This window comes from Oncorhynchus masou, chromosome 11, assembly GCF_036934945.1.
Source record: "Oncorhynchus masou masou isolate Uvic2021 chromosome 11, UVic_Omas_1.1, whole genome shotgun sequence".
Taxonomy (NCBI): Eukaryota; Metazoa; Chordata; class Actinopteri; order Salmoniformes; family Salmonidae; genus Oncorhynchus; species Oncorhynchus masou.
The window spans coordinates 39,096,089-39,117,044 of record NC_088222.1 but is presented as its reverse complement, the minus strand read 5'-3'; the positions used below and the strand labels follow the sequence as shown (position 1 = coordinate 39,117,044).

The window sequence follows — 20,956 nt, the reverse complement described above, 5'->3', positions numbered from 1 at the left end:
GTCCTTTTGGCCTGTAGAAATGTGCAATCCTGATATATTACAGTTGTAGCATTTATTACAATGGTCATAAACTGCACAGCACAAAGAAAGAAGAAATAAGAGAACATTTGAATTATTGTGAGTGCAGCAGAACGCTTTTGGGATTCTGAGTTTACAGCTGTGCCATTGCAAGAAATCCTGTCAAAAGTTGTTTTGCCCTCACAGGCCCCTGAGTCTGTAGGGATGTTACTTGAATTGGAATATGACTGAAGGAGTGGGATGTTTTTTATGTCTTGTTTTTATTTTGTATGATCTCGGTTTTTCCTACATTGGATATTTTTGCTATAGTTTACCAAGCGTACGGTAGGTGGCGGCATGCACCTCTATAGCTAGTTTGCAGACCGCCATAATACCATAGAAGAAGACGGAACGTAAACTACTCAACATGGAGACAGCAGTTGATAAACTGGAGGCGATGGTAAGCTTTTACAACCACTTTAATTTCTAAACCAGCGAAAGTAAACCTATGCTCATAGTCTTTAGATACGAGGCGGCTTTTCTGTGGTCAATTAGCTATTTGAGGAAATGCGTCAAAAACAAGAATGCAACGTTAGCAAAGTGAGAGGAGCTAAATAAAAAAAATCTGCCATTTTCGTAGGAAAAAAATATTTCCAGGAAAAGAACCACGAAAACATACCAATGTAGCTAAGTGTTTTCTGCAATGAAAACCAAAATGCAAAAAATGTTCGCTTGTGTCACGTTGCTCATGTTCAGTGTTTATTTAGGTAGTTAGCTATCGATGGCTTGTTTGCCACACATTTCACAATGAGTACGACAGACTGCGCCTGCAAAGAGGACATAAATTAGACGATGTCCCCGCGCTCGCTCTTCGTCTTACGTGGTCGTTCATGTTGTACGTGGTCGTTCATGTTGTACGTGGTCGTTCATGTTGTACGTGGTCGTTCATGTTGTACGTGGTCGTTCATGTTGTACGTGGTCGTTCATGTTGTACGTGGTCGTTCATGTTGTACGTGGTCGTTCATGTTGTACGTGGTCGTTCATGTTTAAAAGCGAAATTTCACGCAATCAATTGAAAATTGTACACTTTCGTTGTTAGCCAATCGAAAGATAAAGGGGAGAGTTTGCAACGATAACATTTGTGGGTGTTCCAAGCACGGCCCTTATCAAACGTACAGTATGCAACTGTTACAAACTAGCCAGATTGGGCACCCCACGTTATTTCAACGTGGACATTTGGTTGAGACGTTGAACAATGAGATTTCAATCTTTTATTCACTCACTCAAAGTCAGCCAGAAGTTTGTTGAATCTCAATGTGGTATCACTTAGTCTGATTTAATCAGGCTGTAATACACAATAAATTGGTATATAGGTCCTGAGACATTTATGTAGAGTATTAGGTAAATGTTCCATACAAGCCAGAATGTTTTAATACAATTACATTTAAACTTGCTCTACCGGTTGTCTGTGCAGTTTGTCCTTCTGCTGCTAGAAAATTGAGACAATATTGACAGAGTAATGTTATTTGTGCTGAGCTATTTATCCAAAATGTTTTATTTTTGGTTCAATTATTTGCATTTTTTTCTGTGAGCTTAATGCACACATTGAACAGTTTTTATATAGATAAATACGATCCAGCCTGAACTGTGCAATGTAGTAGAAAGTTGTATTTTCCAACAGGCCAATATTCTACATAGTTTAGTGCAACAAAATGTGGTAATTAACTATAATAGCTAGGTTTCCTTCCAATTGGCTACAGATCTTCATGCAAGTATTCTTAAGTCTGCATGAAGAAAATATGCATGTTTTCCCTCCAGTGGTGTGTTTCCACCAAACTGACTTGTTGCAGGGAACTCGGTGCATGACACAACTTACATTTTGTGTGCACTTTCATGTACCGAATAAACATTGGTTTCTGTTGCATTTTCAACTCTACCAGTAGTTTTGTCAGAAACTGTTGAATAGCAAAGGTGCCTACTCTGGTCTTGGCACATGTGCTCTAGTCAACAGCTCACAGATACAGAGCGAGAGCATCAATCATGTATTTATTATCGATCCCCAATTGCCAACAGCTACTTTTCCTGGGGACCGGCAAAATTAAGGCAGTTATACAATTTTAAAAACATTACAGAATTCACAACACACTGTGTGCCCTCAGGCCCATACTCCACTACCACATATCTACAATGCCAAATCCATATGTACATGTGTGTATAGTGTGTATATTATCATGTGTGTGTTTATGCATGTGTCTGTGCCTATGTTTGTTACTTCACAGTCCACGCCATTCCGTAAGGTGTATACTTTTACCTGCTTTTAGAACCTGATTCTACTGCTTGCATCAGTTACCTGATGTGGAATAGAGTTCCATGTAGTCATGGCTCTAGTACTTTGTGCCTCCCATAGTCTGTTCCGTATTTGGGGACTGTGAAGAGACCTCTGGTGGCATGTCTTGTGGGGTATGCATGGGTGTTCTGTCACCAGAATAAGACCTTTGATAATTATTGGAAAGGAGCATCAGCTTCATAGTGTGCACTTTCAACACCCTGTGAAGTTCGTCATAACTTACTTCATCTGTAGCCTAATAAACTGCATAGTTTCCTGAGTTGTAGTGGGAGGACCAGACACTATATCATCGCATGACTCCAGGTTTGCGTCGATTATTATGGTTATTATATCAGTATTTGCATATAAAGGCAACCGTCATTTCTCGCATAATACATTTTACCGAAACAAAGATCCCACCATGTCCAATGAACAAATTATCTGTTGGCATTTATAAAATTGTACCGAAACTTCCGGTTTCCATCACATCTGTTGTGATAATAAAATATAAAAAATACGGTATGACTTTACTGTCGATGGAAACATGGTTACTGACCAAAATCCCTTGCACATCTACTTGTCTTGTCTGTTTATTTTATGCCTGCTATGGAAGAGAAGAATACGTGATCATGAGGGAATATAGAGAGCACCTATTGCTTCGCCAGGTATCTACCTGAAAATACACAATCAAAGTGAATGATAGTTAGTATTCAGAAGTCGTAAAAGTTTGCCTGATTTGCTTTGAAGAACCACAAAATAGAGATGAGAAGGTGACATGAAATTAAATAATAAAGCCATCAAATAAAACAAATGTAATATAAACAACTGAAATATTTTATTAAAATATTGTGAATAAAATATGGTTAATAAGTGATAAGCATTCATGGGCAGTCACTACCATCATGGGAATTATTAATTGCTTTATTCTGTTACAGCATTCAACCAAAAGAATGGAAACCGAAATCAAAAACTGTGATAATTTAAAGACTCAAACCAAACCTACTTCAAAAATAACTAATCGCTCAGCACTAAGTGTTATTAACCCGACTTTCAGTACACTGGTCTGTATATCGGTTTGTACATCCAGGTTTTTATTTTCAATACTGATGCAATTCGCACAGTGTCAAACACTTGCACAGTATGGCCTGGCCTAAATGGACCACAGACCAAACGGCAAACACTTCCAGATGATTGTTTGCGAGGAAACGTGCTTCGGGAGACTACTTTTTGTTACATTTGACTATGTTTACATATTGTGCATCACGTGCAAAGAGTCGAGATTGATAATAAACGTCAGAACCCACAGTCCTCAGAAAGTGGGTAAACAACACTTTCCCGTGACCCTATCTACACCTACCACCAAAAGGATCAGCAGCATGTACAACAGGTAAAGTAACCTCAAATGTTATTTTATTCAACATTCTGGCTTATAGAGACTTTTAGTGGTGTCAAGATTTGACTCCGAAGATTCTGTATTTTTGGAACGAAAGATACTGACTTGTATACGTAGGCTACTTCCGAGAACACAATCTTGTGGGTTAGCAAGAGAGGGGAGGGGCACAGCCCCTAGGTAGGTAGGTAGGCAAGTCAACCACCAGGCACACAGTCAGAACTGTGCATCGGTAATCAAAAGCTGTGTTTTGCAATTTCTTGGCTTGCAATGTCTCGCAAGTTCACTAAAGTAAGTAGGGGCTATCTATGATTAGGTTACCGTAAACTATTTTACATGCAACAGACTGAAGACTGAACACACACTGGCATCTTTTATAGCGAAGAGATAGATCAGGCGACCCAGAGAGGAAGAGAGGAGGGGCAAGGCAGACAGTTGGAACTGTGCACATGGGCTAGGCCTATATATTTGATGATTTGTATCTCGCAATGCCTCGTAAATTCACCACAAGTATATTAAAGTATAGATTAGGCTATCAATGAGTATGGCTAAACTACTCTACACTGTGCCAGTGAATTGAAAATGAACAAACGTGTCAATTTAATTAGGCCTAAATATGCAATAAATAATTGTACTTCTAGCTTATTTAGTGAAACCCTGGCTGTTTTTTGTCCTAGGCAATAGATAGCAACGCAGGGCATCCCCAATTTCCCCACTGAGCCCTATCTTATTTACATAAGTATTCAGACCCTTTGCTAGGATACTTGAAATTGAGCTCAAGTCCATCCTGTTTCCATTGATCGTCCTCTAGATGTATCTACAACTTGTTTGAGGTCCACTTATGGTAAATTCAATTGATTGGACATGATTTGGAAAGGCACAACCCTGTCTATACAAGGTCTCACAGTTGACAGTGCATGTCAGAGCAAAAACCAAGCCATATGATGTCAAAGGAATTGTCCTGAGAGCTCCGAGACAGGATTGTGTCGAGGTACAGATCTGGGGAAGGGTACCAAAAAAATTCTGGTCCCGAAGAACACAGTGGCCTCCATCATTCTTACATGGAAAAGTCTGGAATCACCAAGACTCTTCCTAGATCTGGCCACCCAGCCAAACAGCAATTGGGGGAGAATGTGACCAAGAACCCAATGGTCACTGAGAGGGCTCCAGAGTACCTTTGTGGAGATGGGAGAACATTCCAGAAGAACAACCATGTCTGCAGTGCTCCACAAATCAGGCCTTTGTGGCCAGACAGAAGCCACTCCACAGTAAAAGCACACGACAGCCCGCCAAAAGGCACCTAAAGACTCTGACCATGAAAAATAAGATTCTCCGGTCTAATGAAACCAAGATTGAACTCTTTCGCCTGAATGCCAAGTGTCACGTCTGGATGAAACCTGGCACTATCCCTACGGTGAAGCATGGTGGTGGCAGCATCATGCTGTGGGGATGTTTTTCAGTGGCAGAGACTGGGAGATTAGTCTGGATCAAGGGAAAGATGAATGGAGCAGAGCACAGAGACACTTGATGAAAACCTGGTCAGGACCTCAGACTGGGGCGAAGGTTCACCTTCTAACAGGACAATGACCCTACGCACACAGCCAAGACAATGCAGGAGTGATTTGGGATCGAACATCTCTGGAGAGTACTGAAAATAGCTGTGCTGCAACGCTCCCATCCAACCTGACAGTGCTTGAGAGGATCTGCAGAGAAGAACGAGAGAAATTCCCCAAATGCAGGTGTGCCAAACTTGTGGCGTCATAACCCAAAAAGACTAAAATCACTGCCAAAGATGGTTTAAAAAAAGTATTTAGTAAAGGATCTGAATACTTATGTAAATGTGATATTACATGTTTTTATTTTTTTAAATAAATTAGCACAAAAACAATGTTTGATCCAATTTAGAAAATGTCTGTTACGTTGCAATGGGGAAAAAGTCAAGTGGCCTGAATGTTTTCCGAATGCACTATGTCCATGGTATCGTATCGAGACAAGTAAACTAAAGATATTGAGCGATAGCCTCACTCTGGTTCAAAATATGGTCAAAGAAAACCGATTTTAAGTGTTTTAAAAAGATTATGATGCTTATATGGTATTTCCAAAGATATTTATATAGGTCTACTGATCTAAACATTTTGACAATGGAGTAGTGAACTGCTGCTTTCAGTGTAGCAAAGCCCATGATTAACACCTGCTTCATTGGTCAATCATACCTCTATTGGATAGTGGAGAGAACCTCTTAAACGGAAGCTTGAAATCTGTGGGTCAGTTGTTAAACAAGTATTTTTAGAGGGTCATTATCAGCAACCATCACTCCTGTGTTCCAGTTAGCTAATTTAAAAATATATATATTTGACCTTTTATTTAACCAGGCAAGTCAGTTAAGAACAAATTCTTATTTTTAATGACGGCCTAGGAACAGTGGGTTAACTGCCTGTTCAGGGGCAGAATGACAGATTTGTACCTTGTCAGCTCGGGGGTTTGAACTTGCAACCTTCCGGTTACTAGTCCAACGCTCTAACCACTAGGCTACCCTGCCACCCCAAATTCAAGTTTATCATTTATCAGTTTATCATTTTAAAAGGCTAATTGATCATTAGAAAACCCTTTTGCAATTAGCTGAAAACTGTTGTTCTGATTAGAGAAGCAATAAAACGGTCTTTCTTTAGACTTGTTGAGTATCTGGAGCATCAGCATTTGTGGGTTTGACTACAGGCTCAAAATGGCCAGAAACAAATACCTTTTTCATCGATTATATATAACGCAGGACACGCTAGATAAACTAGTAATATCATCAACCATGTGTAGTTATAACTAGTGATTATGATTAAGTTTAATGCTAGCTAGCAACTTACCTTGTCTTCTTACTGCATTCGCGTAACAGGCGGGCTCCTCATGAGGCAGGTGGTTAGAGCGTTGGACTAGTCAACCGTAAGGTTGCAAGATTGAATCCCTGAGCTGACAAGGTAAAGAAATCTGTCGTTCTGACCCTGAACAAGGCAGTTAACCTACCGTTCTTAGGCCGTCATTTAAAATAAGAATGTGTTCTTAACTGACTTGCCTAGTTAAATAAAGATTAAATAAAGATGTAAAAAAATTAAATGGCCAAATCGGCAACCAAAATGACTAATTTCTGATTTGTTATGAAAACTTGAAATCGGTCGACATGATTAGATTACTATGGATCGAGCAAAAACATTTTATTTTTCAAACTGCTGTCAACCATTGAACATTACGTCACCAGAATAAAACCCTCAATATTTATTGGAAAGGAGCATCAAGCTCATCACGTGCCATTTCACTACCCTGTGAAGTTCATAATTGATTTAAACTGTAACCTAATAAACTGTAAGGTTTCTCAAGTCGTAGTGGGAGGATGACACTATCGTTGCATGATTCCAAGTTTACTTCAATATGATTGTTATTATATCAGTAGTTGCACTTAAAGGCGTTTCTACCGCCATTCCTCGCATAATTAATTTTACCGACACACAAATATCCCACCATGTCGACCAAACAAATTATCTGTCCGCAATTACAAAATTCTACCGAAACTTCCTAGTTCCATCACACCTATCGTGAATTTTTTTTATACACGGTATAACTTGGCTTCCATAACAATGTGGATATTGTCACTCTGTTGATAATTTGTTACAATGATGACATAATCCTGTGGTTGAAATTCAACCCTCAAAACAACGGTTGATTTACTTTTTTCTAAACCAAATGTATTTCTGCGTAGATTCCACGTCACAATATGTTGACAACCAGTTTGTGCCCAATGGGTAGTAACTAGACTATTCAAATATGATGCATTCACTATCTATTCAGCTCCCCAAAGTCATGTCGCTTCACTTGCTTGTTTCTCTCTGCTGTCGATCACTTCATTTCAAAACTGGTTTTGCTTGAGGTTTAGATAAAATATTAATGGGTGAATCAAATTTTCTTGATCTGGCTCCGCCAATTAAAGTTTCTGTCATGTAGTTAATTATTTCTCTAGTTGGACAGGAGGTTGTATGTCTCCAATTTTATTTCAGGACTGATAACACAGGATAAGAGGAATCCATTATGTTGTGTCTGTCTGTCCAGTGCCCCTTTTATATTGTCCTACTGGTGACCCTGTAATGAAAGCAGTGCAATGTTAAAAGGGCATTGGCCAGGGATTATTCCCAAGGAGGTCTTGTAAGGTGTAGGTGTGAACCTTTGCTCAACAAAGCTGTTTGCAGGTGCTCTGACTTCATTGCACTACTGTATTGGACAGCTAGCAGTGCAATAGTATTGTCAAAGCATCTGAAAGCAGCAAAGACCACTTTTGGAAGCTGCAAAAACTGTAGGACAAAGTGGCGAAAGCTGCCACTCTCCTCACCAAAGGGGGGAACTCAGACTGGAGTTACTCGCTTAAATGGAACTTTATTCCCTTTTCTCTGTACACATATTCTGACCTTGAACTTACACATGGGACAACTCATGTGTCAGCCAGTTATTCATTTGAGGTGGAGATCACAGAAACACCATATTCTGATCTTGTCTTAATTCCACGACCTTAACACGCAAGGAAACCATGAATGAGGTCAACCTGTCAGTTCCATTTGAAAAAACAGCTTTGCTGTTATGTCTATTGGGGAAATAATAATCTCTCTGCACTGTAATTTATAAATTGATAAGAGCTATTGATGAGACCTAGGTAATCCGTTTACAAAAAAAATTGGCACAGGAGGGTAGTGCGTCTTTTTTATTTTCCCCCCTGATTTACATTTGCCATTTTGCAGGTTTTACTATTATGTCTTCCATATAAGCCAAATCTTTTCATCCACTTGTATGCGCCTCCATTATCGAGGTGGTTTGGTACTTCCCTTGTGCACTACGCTTTTCTGAGCTCTTACTATACCACGGGTCAATGTAGTCTACCAGTCACTGTCTAGCCTGCCCTCTATCCATAGTGGTAGGTGGATTGTTTGTCCAGATCTGCAATAGGTTAACTAGCGGTCATACCACAAACAAAATCATACAAATCTGCAACAGTTTTCAATATACAGTGCATTTGGAAAGTATTCAGACCCCTTGACATTTTCCACATTTTGTTACTTTACTGTTGCAGTTCTAAAATCTATTACATAGCACCCCCCCCCCCCCCCCTCAATCTACATACAATAACCCATAATGACGAAGCAAAAACTGTTTTTTAGATTTTTGGGGGGAAAAAAATAAGCTGAAATGTCACATTTACATAAGTATTCAGACCCGTAACTCAGTACTATAAAGCACCTTTGGCAGCGATTACAGCCTTGAGTGTTCTTGGGTATGACGCTACAAGCACACCTGTATTTGGGGAGTTTCTCCCATTCTTCTCTGCAGATCCTCTCAATCTCTGTCAGGTTATATGGGGAGCATCGCTGCATAGCTAATTTCAGTTCTTCAGATGTGTTCAAGTCCGGGCTCTGGCTTGGTCTCTCAAGGACATTCAGAGACTTGTCCCGAAGCCACTCCTGAATTGTCTTGGCTGTGTGCTTAGGGTCATTGTCCTGCTGGAAGGTGAACCTTCGCCCCAGTCTGAGGTGCTGAGCGCACTGGAGCAGGTTTTCATCAAGGATCTCTCTGTACTTTTCTCCATTCATCTTTCGTCTCCTTGTCCCTGCCGCTGCTACCACCCTGCTTCACCGTAGGGATGGTGCCAGATTTCCTCCAGACATGATGCTTGTTATTCAGGCGAAAGAGTTCAGTCTTGGTTTCATTACACCAGAGAATCTTGAGAGTCATTTAGGTGCCTTTCTGCAAACTCAATGGAAACAGGATGCACTTGAGCTCAATTTCGAGTCTCATAGCAAAGGGTCTGAATACTTATGTAAATACGTTATTTCTGTTTTTATACATTTTCAAACATTTCGAAACTTGTTTTTGTGTTGCCATTATTGGATATTTTGGGGGATGTTTATTTAATACATTTTTTTAAATAAAATTGCATTATTGTTTTCAAGTGAGTACAATTCTCTAGCCTGTAAACTGCAGTGAAAATGTCATTTGAATAATTACCAAAAGCCCTGTTATTTGAATGTTTCATTCCATTTGGATCAGTTGTGATCTACTCTCGACAGATTATAGAAAGTTACAGTAGCAGGACAGTCTGGCTGTATTTTTACTTGTGATACTGATGCGCTGTCTGTGATCATCCTTCTCCAAAGTCGTCCTGTGGCCTATGCTCCCAGCAAGCCCAGTTATTCAGGAAAGCTTAATACTCGTTCTTCCTCCTTTCCAATCCGAGAGGCTATTCCTTGACCTAGAACCGAATGCTTCAATATAGCCTACATCTTTGTCATTTAACTTTTAGAATGTATTACCTTTTTGTGTGAGGCATAAACATAACTAGTCATAATGTTTTAATATGATTAGCCTACAGGATACTTTGGAAGCAGCCTAACTGCTCACGCTCATCCATTCCACTCAATTATAATTCCAGCATCCAAACTGAGCAACGGCCGTCCTATTAATGGAAAGAGACATCTGTTACTAAACTTAAAGGTTTAATGACATTCTGAGATTGTCAAATCAATCCTTTAATACTAAGTAGGGAGTATTTTCTGTTTGTCGAGATTTGACATACTCTACTTGATTGTGGTGTTGAAAATGCAAACCATGATAAGTCGGTAATCGGTATGCAGTTATGCGTTGCTTATTGGGTGTGTGTGATGCGTTGGAACAGAAACCTGTTCGTGGAAAATTTGTTGCATATATTTTACATAATTATATGGGAGACCAGATGCTGCTGGAAAGGCATTCTTCCCTCTGGTCTAAGTAGATCCCAGGGCAGTGAAGGGGACCATTGCTCTGCGTAGGGTCCTGTTTTTCTGATGAGATGTTAAACGGGTGTCCTCACTAAATATCACATGGCACTTATCATAAGAGTAGGGGTGTTAACCCCGGTGTCACGGCTAAATTCCCAACCTGGCCTATTCCATCATGGCCACCTAATCATCCCCCTCATTCCGAATTGGCATATCTCACTCTGCCACAAAAAAAGGTTGCTGTGCATAACCCAGGTGGTGGTGGATGAGGTGATTTTCCCCCTTACCGCCCAGACTTTTTAATTATTATAATAATTTTAACTATTTCTATCATATTATATTAAATATTAGCCACTATCTGTAGCCACTGTCAGTAATAACCACATACAGTACATAATAACTGGCACTTTAGTGCAGTGATTTTTAGTTTCCTTAAATTTATAGCCTAAATGTATCATTCCATTACATCGTTAGTTTACCTTTCTTTCCTCTGTCACGTTTGTGGTTGTTTTTGAAGGTTGCGAGTAATAGTGGATCATATAAGCCTAAAGTATTACATGTAGCCTATTTGAATCATTTTTATTTTGTATTAGGATTCCCAATTAACTGCAGCCGAGGCAGCGGCTACTCTTCTCGGGGTCCAAACAGGAAACAACATAAAATACATAATATGCATAAATTCTACATAGCACTACAGATGTGGCCAACATTTTTGAGAATGACACAAATATGAATTTTCACAAAGTCTGCAGCCTCAGTTTGTGTGATGGCAATTTGCATATACTCCAGAATGTTATGAAGAGTGCTCAGATGAATTGCAATTAATTGCAAAGTCCCTCTTTGCCATGCAAAGGAACTGAATCCCCAAAAAAAACATTTCCACTGCATCTCAGCTCTGTCACAGAAGGACCAGCTGGCATCATGTCAGTGCTTCTCTCGTTAACACAGATCTGAGTGTTGACAAGGACAAAGCTGGAGGTCACTCTGTCATGCTGATTGAGTTTGAATAACAGACTGGAAGCTTCAAAAGGAGGCTGGTGCTTGGAATCATTGTTCTTCCTCTGTCAACCATGGTTACCTGCAAGGAAACATGTGTCGTCATCATTGCTTTGCACAAAAAGGGCTTCAGAGGAAAGGATATTGCTGCCAGTAAGATTGCACCTAAATCAACCATTTATCGGATCATCAAGAACTTCAAGGAGAGCAGTAACCAGTACAGAGCTTGCTCAGGAATGGCAGCAGGCAGGTGTTAGTGCATCTGCACGCACAGTGAGGCAAAGACTTCTGGAGGATGGCCTGGTGTCAAGAAGGGCAGAAAAGAAGCCACTTCTCTCCAGGAAAAACATCAGGGACAGACTGATATTCTGCAAAAGGTACAGGGATTGGACTGCTGAGGACTGGGGTGAAGTCAGTTCTCTGATGAATCCTCTTTCTGATTGTTTGGTGCATCTGGAAAAAAGCTTGTCTGGAGAAGACCAGGTGAGCGCTACCATCAGTCCTGTGTCATGCCAACAGTAAAGCATCCTGAGACCATTCGTGTGTGGGGTTGCTTCTCAGCCAAGGGAGTGGGCACACTCACACTTTTGCCTAGGAACACAGGCATGAATAAAGAATGGTACCAACACATCCTCCAAGAGCAACTCCCAACCATCCAGGAACAGTTTGGTGACGAACAATGCCTTTTCCAGGATGATGGAGCACATTTCCATAAGGCAAAAGTGATAACTAAGTGGCTCGGGGAACAAAACATCGGTATTTCTGGTCCATGGCCAGGAAACTCCCCAGACCTTAATCCCGTTGAACTTGTGGTGTCTTGTGTGATACTGATGAGTGTCGACTGCTTGAACAGACAGTTCGGTATCCTCAACACCTCGCACAAAGATCAATAGTGACAGTCTATCTCTCCTCAACTTTGAGCCAGGAGAGATTGACATACCCCTTCCGTGTACATCTAAGTGCAATATGTGCTGCTTTGTTTCGGACCAACTACAATTTGCCTATGTCCTTCCTTCAGTAGAGTGCCATAGTTCTGGGGCCTGGGCCTTCAGTGAAGTCCTACACAGTCCCACCCAAATTAATCCACCTCTTATTACCATCATTATGATGCCATGGCTCTAGACAGAATACATTTAGACAGAAACGCAGTATAACCAGGCGTTGCGTCACCTTGAAATTGACATTTTTATTCAGAGAATTGCAGGGGAAGAGTACAATACCTTTTCATTGTGCAGCTTCGTTGCCCTGCGCGCTTGTTCGTTGAGCTGTAGATCCACTCGGGTGTCCCCAAAAGTTTTCAAAAGCACCATTGTTTGTAAGTGCCCAGCCGTACTTTGGTGTCTCGTTGCTGCCTTGGTTAGACAACTCCGGTTTGCAAAGCCAGTGTGGCTCCAAACACCAAATCGATCACTTGCAAATAATAGGCATTCCCAGCAGTACAGTTTGCAGTGCTTCTCAGAGCCTGTCTTTGTAGCGTCGGCTTTGTAGCGTCGGCGTCTACCTCTCCTGACAATGTCTAACTTTTCTTGAAAAGTTTGTCTTGAGAATGGCGTTATAATTATATTCCCGACCAAATCGATATATTCTCCTTCCGCCATTGTGGGTTGAAAAACAGTTTAGTAGTACGCAAATTAATTGGTTGATCAATCGTTGATCAATTTCAGTTTCCTAGTTGGTAATCCAATCAAAAGACGTGCAGGCACTACGCCTGCTAGCTGGCTCCTGTGTAACACTGGAGCCAGCCAGCAGGCGTACAATAGCCAACTCTAAAGCTGATTGGTTGACACTAAATTTTTATTTCCATTCACTTTAAGCTACAAGCGCCCGCACTGTTGATTCTGAAGGCCTGAGGGCAGATTTTAGACCCCTGGCAACACATGATGGCTGAATATGATTGGATAAAATATCTAACATAAAGACCAGACCTCCAAATCTCAACCTGAGGCTGGAAGCAGTGCAACCAAGAGGAACGCTATGAAATGAAGAGTGTAACTCTTACTCTGGGGAATAATTTAATACATATTTGTGGGAAAATATATTTTAATTTTTTTTAAATATTCTGATAATGTTTAGGCCAGCAGAGAAGGCCCTGACGGCCCACCACTGCCTTCCTTGCTGCACCTGACCACACAACTGGACAGTAGTCCAGGTGCAACAAAACTAGGGCCTGTATGATCTGTAGCTGGAATATCAAAAAAGCAGAGCAACACGTTATCATGGAGAGACCTCTTCCCATTTTAGTAACCATTGAGTCTATATGTTTTGACCATGATTGTGTGCTATCTAGGGTGACATCCAGCAGTTTAGTCTCTTCAACTTGCTCAATTCAAGAATAGATCCAGATGAGGTTTAGGGTTAAGCGAGGGATTTGTCCTAAAAGTTATGCTTTTTAGTTTTTTAGATATTTAGCACCAGCCTATTGCTAGGTACCGATTTATAAAACTGACTGGAGATCTATATTGAGTGTCAGTTACTTATTTTACTGTTGCAGCTGACGTGTATACTGTGAAGTTGTCAGCGTACATAGACACAGGCTTTATTCAAGGTCAGTGGAAGGTTATTAGTAAACACAGAAAACAATAATGGTCCAAGCCAGCTGCCCTGCGGCACACCACACTGCACCGAATTTTCATTAGAGAGGGTTCCATTAAAGAAAACCCTCTGTTCGATTAAACGGGTAACTGTCCATCCATGATAAAGCAGAGGATGTTAATCCATAACACCCATGTTTTTTCAGCAATATGTTATACTCCACTGAAATCTAACATAACAGCTCCCACAATCTCAGTAATTTACCATCCAGGTTGTCGGTTCCAGGTGGTTTGTCCTTTTTATCAATGGCAATATTTCTTTCAACTCTTCCACACTAGCTTCGCGGAATTTATTCCTACAGTCTTTCATTATTTGGCCCTTTATGCATGAAGATGAAGGCTCAGCGTTTGTTTGCATGTCATGCCTAAGTTTTTGCTAATCTTGTCAACCAAAAAATTTAAAAACCCAAGCGTTATTGAGGCTCCGGTGCGTCAATCTATGTAACATAATACAAAGAATTCCCATCAAAATTTCTCCATTTAAGCTTGAGATACAGTTGAAGTCGGAAGTTTACATACACTTAGGTTGGAGTCATTAGCTCGTTTTTCAACCACTCCACACATTTATAGTTAACAAACTATAGTTTTGGCAAGTCGGTTAGGACATCTACTTTGTGCATGACACAAGTAATTTTCCCAACAATTGTTTACAGACAGATTATTTAAATTATAATTCACTGTATCACAATTCCAGTGGGTCAGTTTACATACACTAAATTGACTGTGCCTTTTAAACAGCTTGGAAAATTTCAGACATCATTTGAGTCAATTGGAGGTGCACCTGTGGATGTATTTCAAGGCCTACCTTCAAACTCAGTGCATATTTGCTTGACATCATAGAGAAATGAAAAGAAATCAGCCAAGACCTCAGAAAAACACGTGTAGACCTCCACAAGTCTGGTTCATCCTTGGGAGCAATTTCCGAACACCTGAAGGTACCATGTTCATCTGTACAAACAATAGTACGCAAGTATAAACACCATGGGACCACGCAGCCATCATACCGCTCAAGAAGGAGACACGTTCTGTCTCCAAGAGACACTTTGGTTCGAAAAGTGTAAATCAATCCCAGAACAACAGCAAAGGACCTTGTGAAGATGCTGGAGGAAACGGGTACAAAAGTATCTATATCCACAGTAAAACGAGTCCTATATCGACATAACGTGAAAGGCCGCTGAGCAAGGAAGAAGCCACTGCTCCAAAACCGCCATTAAAAAAAGCCAGACTATGGTTTGCATCTGCACATGGGGACAAAGATAGTACTTTTTTGAGAAATGTCCTCTGGTCTGATGAAACATAAATAGAACTGTTTGGCCATAATGACCATTGTTATGTTTGGAGGGAAAAGGGGGAGGCTTGCAAGCCGAAGAACACCATCCCACGGGGGGGGGGGGGGCATCATCATGTTGTGGGGGTGCTTTGCTGCAGGAGGGACTGGTGCACTTCACAAAATAGATGGCATCATGAGGCAAGTAAATTATGTAAATATATTGAAGAAACATCTCAAGGCATCAGTCAGGAAGTTAAAGCTTGGTTGCAAATGGGTCTTCCAAATGGACAATGACTCCAAGCATACTTCCAAAGTTGTGGCAAAATCTATTAAAGACAACAAAGTCAAGGTATTGGAGTGGCCAGCACAAAGCCCTGACCTCAATATTATAGAGAATTTGTGGGCAGAACTGAAAAGGCGTGTGTGAGCAAGGAGGCCTACAAACCTGACTCAGTTACACCAGCTCTGTCAGGATGAATGGGCCAAAATTCATCTATTGTGAGAAGCTTATGGAAAGCTACTGAAAACATTTGACCCAAATTAAAGATTTTAAAGGCAATTCTACCAAACACTCAATTAGCATATGTAAACTTCTGACCCACTGGGATTGTGATGAAATAAATAAATAAAAGCTGAAAATATATTTTTCTCTACTATTATTCTGACATTTCACATTCTTAAAACAAAGTGGCGATTCTAACTGGCCTAAGACAGGGATTTTTACTAGGCTTAAATTTCAGGAATTGTGAACTTGACTTTAAATGTATTTGGCTAAGGTGTATGTAAAGTTCCGACTTCAACTGTACATACACACACACACTGCATTCGGAAAGTATTCATGTCCCTTTTCCCCACTTTTTTAAATGTTCTAACCTTATTCTAAAATGTGTTTTTTTTCATCAGTCTACATACAATACCACAATGACAAAGTGAAAACAGGTTTTTAGAAATGTTTGCACATTTTTATCTGTATTCAGACCCTTTGCTATATGACTCAATTGAGAACCGGTGCATCCTATTACCATGATCATCCTCAGTGTTTCTACAACTTGACTAGGGTCCAGCTGTGGTAAATTCAATGGATTGGACATGATTTGGAAAGGCACATACCAGTCAATATAAGATCCCACAGTTGACACTGCATGCCAGAGCAAAAACCAAGCCATGAGGTTGAAGGAATTATCTGTAGAACTCCGAGACAGGATTTTGTGGAGGCACAGATCTGGGGAAGGGTTCCCAAAAAATGTCTTCCTCATTAAAGAACACAGTGGCCTCCATCATTCTTAACTGGAAGAAGTTTGGAATCACCAAGACGCTTCCTAGAGCTGGCCGCACTGCCAAACTGAGCAATTAGGGGGAGAAGGGCCTTGGTCAGGGAGGTGACCAAGATCTATGGTCACTCTGACAGAGCTCCAGAGTTCCTTGGTGGAGATCGGAGAACCTTCCAGAAGTACCGCCATGTCAGCAGCACAGCCTTGTTAACTAGTAAAGACTAGCCTACAGCACAGCCCACAGTAAAAGGACCTAAAGGACTTTCAGACCATGATAAACAAAATTCTCAGGTCTGATGAAACCAAGATTGAACTTTTTAGCCTGAATGCCAAGCATCACATCTGTAGGAAACCTGGCAGCATCATGTTGTGGGGATGTTTTTCAGCGGCAGGGACTGGGAGACTAGTCAGGACTAGTCAGAAAATCACATTGTAGGATTTTTAAGTAATTAATTTGCAAATTATGGTGGAAAATAAGTATTTGGTCACCTACCAACAAACAAGCAAGATTTCTGGCTCTCACAGTCGTGTAACTTCTTTAAGAGGCTCCTCTGTCCTCCACTCGTTACCTGTATTAATGGCACCTGTTTGAACTTGTTATCAGTATAAAAGACACCTGCCCACAACCTCAAACAGTCACACTCCAAACTCCATTTGGGCCAAGACCAAAGAGCTGTCAAAGGACACCAGAAACAAAATTGTAGACCTGCACCAGGCTGGGAAGACTGAATCTGCAATAGGTAAGCAGCTTGGTTTTGAAGAAATCAACTGTGGGAGCAATTATTCGGAAATGGAAGACATACAAGACCACTGATAATCTCCCTCGATCTGAGGCTCCACGCAAGATCTCACCGCGTGGGGTCAAAATGATCACAAGAACGGTGAGCAAAAATCCCAGAACCACACGGGGGGACCTATTGAATGACCTGCAGAGAGCTGGGACCAAAGTAACAAAGCCTACCATCAGTAACACACTATGCTGCCAGGGACTCAAATCCTGCAGTGCCAGACGTGTCCCCCTGTACATGTCAGTACATGTCCCCCTGTACAAGCCAGTACATGTCAGTACATGTCCAGGCCCGTCTGAAGTTTGCAAGAGAGCATTTGGATGATCCAGAAGAAGATTGGGAAAATGTCATATGGTCAGATGAAACCAAAATATAACTTTTTGGTAAGAACTCAACTCGTCGTGTTTGGAGGACAATGAATACTGAGTTGCATCCAAAGAACACCATGGCTTTTGGCCCAAAAATATTATGAAAAGCCAATTTTTTATTTATTTTTTAAATAAAAATTCCCGGGAGAAAGGAAAATGCGTTGCAAAATAATTATTTTTAATTGATGGAAATACCAATCGATGGAAATGGATTTGACTGTCATGCTTATCGGTCTATAGGTTCAATTGCATAATTTTGTGTCATTTAAATTGGCCTGTGTGTATCTGTTAGTCATCGTTTGTCTTATTTATCCAACACAACTATCCTACGCGCACAGCATACAGAGCCTATTAAGAGCTGGATTTCTCCAGCAACAATAACCTGTGGAGCAGCAGGAGTAAAACATGCTTTATAAACATATACCAAGTCCATTTTCACCCTTCAATGACCCCAACATATAAACTCAGCAAAAAAAAAGAAAGTCCTCTCACTGTTACGACACTTTGCAACCATAGTTCATAGTATTGACAGATCTGCACATGCAATGATTTTCCGTGTGTAATAATGATTGTGTAAGGCTTGTAGTACACTAAACCAACTGTCCTTTCAGTTCCAGAAGGCAGAGGCTGACATGGAGTACATGGAGAAGCGGCTACGGCTGGATTTCCTGACTAATGTTCCAGAGAACAGTGCAGCAGAGGTGAATACACCACAGTACTGAGTTACAAACATGTCCTCAGAACAGTCACCAACCTCTTTCCACTCTATCCACAAAAGGCAATGCTACAGTGTATATAATATATCTCTGAACTTCTGCCATGCAGAGAGTGTAGCCAACATTCTGTTAAATCAATATGACACACGTTCTTGTGACCACAGGAAAACCCTGTGAAGCTGCTGGAGAACCTGTCAGCCATCAAGACGAGGCATGCGGCCCTGTGCACACAAGTGCAGGAGATCGCAGCCGAGCAGAAGCAATCAATGGACTCCATACGAGTGCACCTCGACACCACTGTGCAGCTGGTGCAACAGTTACAGCAGGCTGCTGACGTTGAGGTAGACTATTCCCTCTACGTACATCTGACAATGTCAACCAACTCTTTTCAATGTTAAAGGGTGGTTTAAATCATGTGCAATTCAGAATTAATATTTGCACTTGTACTGTTTTGTAGCTTCCAACACTGACTGAGACTGAGCAGGAGTCTGCAGAGTTCCTTGGTTTATCAGTCAATCAAAACACAGCAGAGGTAAGTCCATTTGCTGGAGCTAAGGTGTCATTGCGTATAGGAGCAGAGTGTGTGGAGGAACGATATTTCACAGACGTCATTCTGTGTAACACTGACATTGTATGGGCACTGCTTTTGATTGTCCAATTTTACGGCCCATGCTATTCAGAGAAATATATAGCTTTTCTGCTCAGGATTTCTCAACTCTTTCCTTCAGTGAAATGCTATGGTCGTCTTGTAATATCCCAGTATTACAATATATTGTAATATAACTGTAATATGCCAATGTTTGTCTGTTAACAGGTACCGATGTCTATGGAGCTTCAAGCCCAAGAGCTGCCTCGTTGTAAGTAATGGTTAACCCCAAGTCTCCCCTCTGCATTTTGTCTTAGACACAAACCCCTATTGAAGTCATTTGTAACCAACATATTATGTACATAGCTAAATAGGAAATGTTCAATTTGGAGAATTTATATTGATACTATAACAGCCAACAATGACACAACATCCCTCAAGGAATCCATGTGAAACCCAAAAAAGGGCTCCGTACTCTACAGACAGGAATATGATGACTGAAGCGAACGTGAGTGTGTTCTGTCCACAGCCTCGAGGGAGGGCGAGTTTGAGGAGCTGAGTGAAGCCACACTGGAGGCAGTGCCGTGCAGCATGCGTGCCAACGTCAAGCTGGCCAGCCTCAATGCCTTCTACAAGCAGCTGCACGAGTACTTCTCCTTCAGAAAAAACAGGTCAGACGAGTCATGTTCATGCTGAGATGCATATACCTTTACACAGAAACCCCCAGTTGTCAAGGCAATGTCCGAATTGTTTTAAATCTGAACAGTTAACTGCTGGACCAGAGTCATATGAATGTTTAGTAAGTTTTATGCATTTTGTGGATGTTCTTGCAAGTTCCAACTTTGCCACTCTTTCTCCAGTGGTGCCCTCAGTTTGCAGAAGATGAAGCAGATGAACATGAAGGTTAGCGACGCCAAGCTGAAGACGTTGCAGCACCTCTCTCTCATTGAGTTAGACAAGAAAGGGCATGTTCGTCTGCTAATGTGAGACTGAGGAACCTGCATAGCCGAGAGGCTAAAATATAAGACTCCACCGCACTATGTGATGAAAGTGACTGATTCTGCCCATCTCTCCTTGTCCATTTGCTAGGCATATTAGCCTCATTGAAGGGTTTTCAGTTGAATCCTCATGCCTACATATGCTGTGGTTCGATTTTAATTTGCTAGATATTTTTATTAAATGACACCCCAGAATCTTCCTTCAAAAGGAATTGACATCAGAAGCAAGAATTCCAGATGGGATCAAGTCATCACATGTTTCTAGGGTGCTGTAAGTAGAAGGCTGTTGGGCCATATTGTAAATTAAGGTGCACTATTTTTGTAAAGAGTTTAATGTTGGATAAATATGTAGTGTTTTCTGGCTAATGTATCTGCCAAATACATTTCACCTGTAAATATGTGATGAACGATTTAATGCCACTGACTTTCCAACTGTACTGTACGTCTTGTGTCGAGTGTCAATGAATTTTATGAGCCTTCATTAAATTGAAATATTCCCAGTGCCCAGGTATACACCCAATCAAAAATAAATTGAACAAGGCGTGCAAACATGTATTAGCATCTCAATGTACAGTTTAGTCTCTTTCTCCCAAGTATGTAAAACAATGACTTAAAATTAACAGGAACTTTAAATGAAGCCATAACAGTTTTAAAATGCAGATGCTAACAAACCATTACATTGGTTGATTTAAGTTTGCTTTTGTGTTGATAAAATCTGATCAATGGGTAATGCACTAGGGCAGAGTGAAATTACAATAGGTAACACATGAATATATTAACAGTAGTGATGGTAAATGAGTTAAAAACCGTTATGATAAGTTATCAGAATTGCAGAACCAAAGAATACATGTATTGTCAGGCCACATGTTTAAGTGCTTAA

At 40.8% G+C, this 20,956-nt stretch overlaps 1 protein-coding gene across 1 annotated transcript; it reads left to right on the top strand.

Moving 5' to 3' along the window:
- The first annotated feature begins 386 nt into the window (after window positions 1-386).
- ska2 (spindle and kinetochore associated complex subunit 2) lies at window positions 387-20,579 on the top strand. Its single transcript, XM_064978495.1, has 7 exons — window positions 387-457; window positions 18,388-18,477; window positions 18,657-18,833; window positions 18,950-19,024; window positions 19,307-19,349; window positions 19,608-19,749; window positions 19,939-20,579. The coding sequence occupies exons 1-7, from the start codon at window positions 425-427 to the stop codon at window positions 20,063-20,065; spliced, it is 687 nt and encodes a 228-aa protein (XP_064834567.1). The 5' UTR covers window positions 387-424; the 3' UTR covers window positions 20,066-20,579.
- The last annotated feature ends 377 nt before the right edge of the window (window positions 20,580-20,956 follow it).